This window comes from Delphinus delphis, chromosome 10, assembly GCF_949987515.2.
Source record: "Delphinus delphis chromosome 10, mDelDel1.2, whole genome shotgun sequence".
NCBI classification, from domain to species: Eukaryota; Metazoa; Chordata; class Mammalia; order Artiodactyla; family Delphinidae; genus Delphinus; species Delphinus delphis.
This window is the reverse complement of record NC_082692.2, coordinates 22,937,204-22,944,851: the sequence shown is the minus strand read 5'-3', so window position 1 is coordinate 22,944,851 and position 7,648 is coordinate 22,937,204. Positions and strand designations below refer to the sequence as shown.

General features: G+C 45.5%; 1 protein-coding gene across 1 annotated transcript; it reads right to left on the bottom strand.

Moving 5' to 3' along the window:
* Positions 1–4,892: 4,892 nt before the first annotated feature.
* Positions 4,893–7,311, bottom strand: MUC21 (mucin 21, cell surface associated). The gene is made up of 3 exons (XM_060021553.1): positions 5,984–7,311; positions 5,667–5,848; positions 4,893–5,313 (listed from the first exon to the last, which is right to left on the bottom strand). Exons 1-3 carry the CDS (start codon positions 7,296–7,298, stop codon positions 5,125–5,127), a joined length of 1,686 nt encoding a protein of 561 aa, XP_059877536.1. The 5' UTR covers positions 7,299–7,311; the 3' UTR covers positions 4,893–5,124.
* Between the last annotated feature and the right edge of the window lie 337 nt (positions 7,312–7,648).

Here is a 7,648-nt window from a genome sequence, read left to right as displayed (position 1 = left end):
TATACAAAAATAAACTCAAAATGGATTAAAGATGTAAATGTAAGACCAGCTACTATAAAACTCCTAGAGGAGAACATAGGCAGAACACTCTTTGGTGTAAATCGCAGCAATATTTTTTTTTGGATACATAACATAGAGTAATGGAAATAAAGACAAAAATAAACAAATGTGACCTAATTAAACTTAAAAGCTTTTGCACAGCAAAGGAAACAGATTTTCACTTTTTAAGAGAACCCATTAAATTTTTTTTCTTCCTAACCTTTTTACTTCTCTGTGTTTCTCTTCATATCCATGTGTTATCTTTTATTTCTCTCCTTGTGAAAACATCAAAATAAGGAAAAAATCAAATAAAATAATAACCTCACTGTGTCTATATTCCAATTTACTATGCTGTACCAATATAATGTGGTAGAATTTGCAAAGCAAAAATAAATCAACATCCCAGTGTTCAGGGGATGGGCCACCAAAGAACAGGAATCCGTCATTGTATTACTAAGGAAATGCATGTTTGTGAGACCAGGTATAACTTTTCTGGATGAGCCACAGTTTTCAAATCCAACATATAGCCTTTCAGTTAAAAACATGGATTCCTGAAATTAAAAGATCCTGGGTTGAGTTCTCTGCTGTGTGCCCTTCAGTAAGTTTGTTAACCTCTTTATATCTCCTTGCATATGAAATGTGAATAGTGTCCTTATGTATGAATAGTGTCCTTGTATATGAAATGAAGATAATAATAACACTTTCCCCGTAGTGTTATTGGGGGTATAAAATGAAATACCACATGTAAAATGCTCGCATAGTACCTGCCACGAAGTAAGTGCTTAATGAATATTAGCTACCATTATTATTGCTATTACCTCTTGGTTTTGAATAAGAGAATGCCAGCATGTTTAGGAGAAAACCAGTGGAAGTGAGTCTGTATGTGGTGCCCTATAATTCGAGGACATTTTAGAGTTTAAAAGGAATAATGTATAGTTGGAGTGGTCTTCATCATTTATACCCTGCCATCTTCCACACATTGTTTAAGGTACCTCTCTATAACAAAAAATGTAAAATAAAAAATTCAGAACAAAAAGAAAATACAGGGCTTCCCTGGTGGCACAGTGGTTGAGAGTCCGCCTGGCGATGCAGGGGACACGGGTTCGTGCCCCGGTCCGGGAAGATCCCACATGCTGCGGAGCAGCTGGGCCCGTGAGCCATGGCCGCTGAGCCTGCGCGTCCGGAGCCTGTGCTCCGCAGCAGGAGAGGCCACAACAGTGAGAGGCCCACGTACCGCAAAAAAAGAAAATACATCGGAATAGGGGAGCAAGTCCAGGTGAAAATCTGAATGTAGAATGCAGTCTGGAACCGGTGTGCGAGGACAGCTCTCTCAGCCTCCACAAGGAATGTTAGGAAGCCTGTGAGCTCTGGCTGAGCTCTGGAAACCTCTGCACCTCATCAGGCCGTTTTTGTCTCCTATCCTCTCTGGTTTCTACCCCTGTTATTCTGCCTTGATATTACTTCCCCTACATTATTCTACTGTAATATTTTTTGCTTGTAAGATTTTTGTTGATCACCCTACCATGCTTCTCTGCACCAAAAGATATGTTTATAAACATAAAAAAAATTTCCTGTGGCTTGTGTTAAATTTCAGTCCTCAATAACATTTTGGTGAAAAGTAAATGAAAATGTTTTTCTTATGCAATGTTTTTATCTTTCCTCCAACTCCGCAATGTTTTTCCATATTTTCAAGAAAATGTGCAACATGAACCTTCCCAATATAAAAAATAATAACATAATTTATAGAGTGCTACCAAATGTACTATTCTAGGCTTCACAGCAATCTCATGAATTGGGTACTGTTATCACCCTCAGTTTTACAGATAAGCAAACTGAGACCCAGGAAAGTGAAGAAATTTGTGGGAGGCCACGCTGAGCTTAGATTTAAAACCGGAAATTCTAGTTCTTCAATCTGTGCTCTTAGCAGGTATGCTGTACAGCTTCTGGATCTTCCTTTCGTCTTAAGATAAAACATTAGGGACTTCCCTGGCGGCACAGTGGTTAAGATTCTGCCCTCCCAGTGCAGCGGGGCCGGGTTCGTTCCCTCATCAGGGAACTAGATCCCACATGCATGCTACAACTAAGAGTTCGCATGCCACAACTAAAGAGCCGGCAAGCCACAATTAATGAGCCCGCCTGCCACAACTAAAGACCCAGCACAAATAAATAAATAGTTTTTAAAAAAGATATAACATTAATCAGGAAATAAATGTACAACTTATAATGTCTTCCTCCTTGAAAATCATGCAAAATATCCAACTGTGATCTAAACCAGGAAACTCTTGAATGAGACAGAGTTTCTCCTTATGGAGAACGGTGTATAAGCCAGGGACGCGTGCTTCATAGTAAGTTGCTATTTCCCAGCAAAGTTTTTACAAATCTTGAATATTCTAAAATAGGTAGACAGACAGATAAGGGTTTTCTATAGGGTTTGCTATAGGGTTTTCTCCTGGGTTAAACGAGGAACTGCCACTCTTATTATTTCATACTGATGACAGCATACTGATGACAGCTCTGCTTTCATGAGTTGCTCCCCCCAGAAGGATGTATTCTTTGACAGGAGATGAAAGAGAAGAGATTGTTAAGCAGAAATCTTTATCACCCCTGCTACCTCACTCTACAATATATCTGAATAAATAACATCTTAACATGTCCAAAAATTCCCCATTTATTACACTTCTTTTAGCCCCTAATAGGAATTTATGTGAGGCAAGGGAAAACATGAAGCCCTACTCTGGGTATACAATGACTAAATTAGAAGAGATTTTGAGTTATCCCTTTATTTGCACCCTGGAATTTTTTGCACCTAGGGAAATCCACCATAATAATATAGGAGCTAGAATGTAAAAGGTGGGTGGGTGGCTATAGAAGGAAAGCTAGAAAAGTATAACTAGCAGATGCTTTGACCACAGCCACAAAATACCTATCGAGGTTGAAGTTCTGGAAGATGATTCCCATAAGATATCCCACACCTGCATAATACTCTTTAGAAAGTCTTCATATACCTCCAAGGGTATGGGCAGACTCCATTTAAAGATCATTGCACTAGGCCAACAGTGCAAAAGCGCTTAATCCTGTCAACTTCCTAGACCTCTGCTTGGGTCAAACTTCCTTGGTGAGATGGGGCTTTGTTGGGTTAAAACATGTTTCATCCATGTAAGCAGATCCCATGATAAAAGTTGAGTCATGATGCTTCCTAACTCTATGTACACACTCCAGTTTCTGGGAGTAGCGAGATGTTCACAGTGTAACCATGTCAATTAACCACAAGCTGAATTACTTACTCACCGTGGTTTCATCTCTTTTCATCTCCCACTGTCTCAAAGTGCCCATTGCTGTTTATCTTTGGAATTCAAAATTTTTATTTACACGATATGCCTGCTGGGTACTAATATTTTTACAGCTTTATTGAGATATAATTTATATAGCATATTCTCCTGTTTAAAATAGATGTTAATGGGGTTTAGTATATTTACAGAGTTGTTACTAATAAGCCCTTTCAACTTGCAGACTAAAATCTTTCTTCCCTGTTGTTCTTTTACTTCCTCTGGTCTATCTCTTCCTTTTTTCTCTGTTCTGAATCTTACTACTTGTTTGTTAGTCCTCCTGAATCAATCCTCCAAGTGTCTTCTATTCTCTATGTCAGTGATTTTCATCTCTGGTTTGTTGTATCTAATTGAGCTACTTTCTCCACTTGCTCTTCTAAATAACTAACTTTATTCTCAACCAGCATCTTTGAATTTATCTATTACAATTTTAAACTTGAAAATGCATGTTTTACATTTTAAAATTATCTAAATGGACTCCCTTGCTTTATTTTCACGTTTTTCACATTATGCTTTCCACAGTTCACACCAGTGGGAGGCAACTTTCTAGGGGGTTCAACTCAGCTTCTCTTTCCGGTTGCTGGATCCCTGTAGGTAAGATAATGATGATGATGATGATGGGCCTGTACATGGCTCAGCATGGCCTCACTGACTAGGATCAACCGTCTGGTTTGCTGACACTTGAGAAACCCAATGAATGGTGGAAGGCAGAGCAGTTTCCACTGCTGTGAGTTGGGGTGAACCCACCAACAACCTGCTAATTCTCTCCTGAGGCCTCTGTCCCCGGTGGAAGTCGTGTCACTGGCCTCATGGATTCAGAGCAACCCAGCCTTTCAAAGCAGCTCGCCTCTGTCCTCCAAGACCTGTAGGATCAGAGAGCCTTCTATCCTAGACCATGAAAGGGGTATGTGCAGCCTTTGTGGGAGGGGAATTCATGAGAATCTCAGGCTTTACCCCAGGTGTCTCTGCCATGACCCTCTTGAAAGGAAATCTTAGCAGGCTAGGAAGTGTTTCCCTTGATAAAAACAGGAAGCACTTTCTCTCTGCTTCCAAAGGCAGCACTGAGAGTGAGAGTTATCAACCAACACCTTCATTCTTACAAGTAACCCAGGTCTAGAGCAAATGTAAACGGCCTGGAAACTGTGGCTTTGAGTGACCTCCCTCCCCGCCCCTCCCCCCACCCAACAGCATACCTCCTCCTGTCATGCTCTGGGTTCTGCATGTGCTACAACGTAATCTCTACCTACCACAGGCTTAATCCATGAGCCTGTAGGATCTGGGCACCTGCCCTCCCTTCTCATCTCTCCCAATTCAATTCCCCTCTCAGTCTGGGAGATTCTTGGGGGCACAGGGTTCCTGCTTGGGGCAAGAAGCATTAGAAAAAGGGGACAGATATGGATGACGTCTCTGGATTTTACTGTGGAGATTCTGAATGCCAAGTGGATTCTAGCATGGGGTTCTCTCATACAACCGGGAAATTCAACTCGGCGCAGCAGACACCACTCGTGTGCACACACAGGTTCTCTCTGTGATACAGTTTGTATGTGTTTATTTCTTAGCTAAATGACCAGCAGAGTCTCCTCTTTCCAGTGTCTGGCAAAAGCAAGAGAGAGGGAGGAAGTGTCTTTCCCAATACTGGCAGAGACCCAAACAAAGCTGGGAGGGGACTCCTGGGGACGAATGAAAGGACACTCAGATCTCTGGTCCCCCAGGCTGGCTTCCTCTGTGAGAAATGTGGCTCTCTGGCTTCAGCAGCCACTTAGAGCCCATTGTGGCTCTCTCTCAGCTCCATGGCCACTGAGGATACCGGTCTCCTCCAGAATCCATTAGGGCTCCACCTAGACCGGTGGTGGACTGTGTGATTCCCTCCAGGGCCTGGGCCGAGGTTTGGGCCATGGAGTGGATAGACAGCTGTGTCAAAGACATTTCTCAGGGACAGGGAGTTTCTCTAGAAAAAGAAGGCAGAATCATTTCAGAATTGGATTCTCCTCCACTCCCGAGAAGCCTTCACCAGGGACTCCTTCTGGAATCTTCTCCCCCTTTAAACCATTTCCCTCATTCAGCAGTCCTTCCACCAGTCTTTATTTCTTCTTTTGCTCCCCTTTCCCACAAGTCAATAGTTTCCTCTGCACATTGATTGGCTCCTCTGGTTCTAACTTGCTATGTCTCTTTCGTAACTTTCTCCTGATTTTTCTTTCCTCCCTACTCATCCCTAACTTGGTGGCCCTACTATTCATACCTTATTTCCCTATGTTCCCTATTCCTTCCCCCCAGGCAATTTCCTATATATTAGGCACTCACCACACAGAAGTAGAGCCCAACAAAGAATCCCACAGCCACTGTAACCGAGACCAGAGAGATGAGGAAGATTTCCCATGGCTTCAGGGACCCACTGGGCCCTTCATTCACTGTAGTTCCAGCACTTGTGCTAGTACTGTTGGAAGCTGTGATTATTCCAGTTGTCAAGGGTGTACCAGAGCCTCCTGCAGTTGTACTGGGTCCAGTGTTGGAGGCCGTGGTGGTCCCACTGGAGGTTGTGCTGGATCCAGTACTGGAGGTTATGCTGGTCTCACTGGAGGTCATACTGGAACCAATATTGGCAGGTGTGCTGGTCTCACCAGAGGTCACGCTGGATCCAGTATTGAAGGCTGTACTGGTCCCCCCAGGGGTTGTGCTGGATCCAGTCTTGGAGGTTGCGCTGGTCCCTCCAGAGGTCAGGCTGGATCCAGTATTGGAGGTTGTGCTGGATCCACTGGAGGTCACTTGGGATCCAGAGTTGGTGGCTGTGCTGGTACCACCATAGGTCGTGCTGGCTATAGTGTTGGAGGCTGTCCTAGTCCCACTGGAGGTTGTGCTGGATCCAGTGTTGACAGATGTGCTGGTCCCTCCAGAGGTCAGGCTAGATCCAGTATTGGAGGTTGTGCTGGTCCCTCCAGAGGTCATGCTGGATCCAGTATTGGAGGCTGTGCTGGTCCCCCCAGAGGTTGCACTGGATCCAGTGTTGACAGGTGTGCTGGTCCCTCCAGAGGTCAGGCTAGATCCAGTATTGGAGGTTGTGCTGGTTCCTCCAGAGGTCAGGCTGGATCCAGTATTGGAGGTTGTGCTGCTCCCTCCAGAGGTCATGCTGGATCCAGTATTGGAGGCTGTGCTGGTCCCCCCAGGGGTTGTGCTGGATCCAGTGTTGGAGGTTGCGCTGCTCCCTCCAGAGGTCAGGCTGGATCCAGTATTGGAGGCTGTGCTGGTCCCCCCAGAGGTTGCGCTGGATCCAGTGTTGACAGGTGTGCTGGTTCCTCCAGAGGTCAGGCTGGATCCAGTATTGGAGGTTGTGCTGCTCCCTCCAGAGGTCAGGCTGGATCCAGTATTGGAGGTTGTGCTGCTCCCTCCAGAGGTCATGCTGGATCCAGTATTGGAGGCTGTGCTGGTCCCCCCAGGGGTTGTGCTGGATCCAGTGTTGGAGGTTGCGCTGCTCCCTCCAGAGGTCAGGCTGGATCCAGTATTGGAGGCTGTGCTGGTCCCCCCAGAGGTTGCGCTGGATCCAGTGTTGACAGGTGTGCTGGTTCCTCCAGAGGTCAGGCTGGATCCAGTATTGGAGGCTGTGCTGGTCCCCCCAGAGGTTGCGCTGGATCCAGTGTTGACAGGTGTGCTGGTTCCTCCAGAGGTCAGGCTGGATCCAGTATTGGAGGTTGTGCTGCTCCCTCCAGAGGTCAGGCTGGATCCAGTATTGGAGGCTGTGCTGGTCCCCCCAGGGGTTGTGCTGGATCCAGTGTTGGAGGTTGTGCTGCTCCCTCCAGAGGTCAGGCTGGATCCAGTATTGGAGGCTGTGCTGGTCCCCCCAGAGGTTGCGCTGGATCCAGTGTTGACAGGTGTGCTGGTTCCTCCAGAGGTCAGGCTGGATCCAGTGTTGGAAGTTGCGCTGGTCCCTCCAGAGGTCATGCTGGTTTCAGTATTGGAGGTTGTGCTGGATCCACTGGAGGTCACTTGGGATCCAGAGTTGGTGGCTGTGCTGGTACCACCATAGGTCGTGCTGGCTATAGTGTTGGAGGCTGTCCTAGTCCCACTGGAGGTTGCACTGGATCCAGTGTTGACTGTGGTGGGTTCACTGGAAGTTGGGCTAGGTGTGCTCCCACTAACGGAGGTTATGCCTAATGATAATCATAGATGATGACATATATTGAGCATATCTACTTTCTGTTCAATGGTTGGTTAAACTCATTACATGGATAATTCTATTTAACGCTCACTACAGCCCAATGAAATAGATATTATTATTATCAACAGCTAAG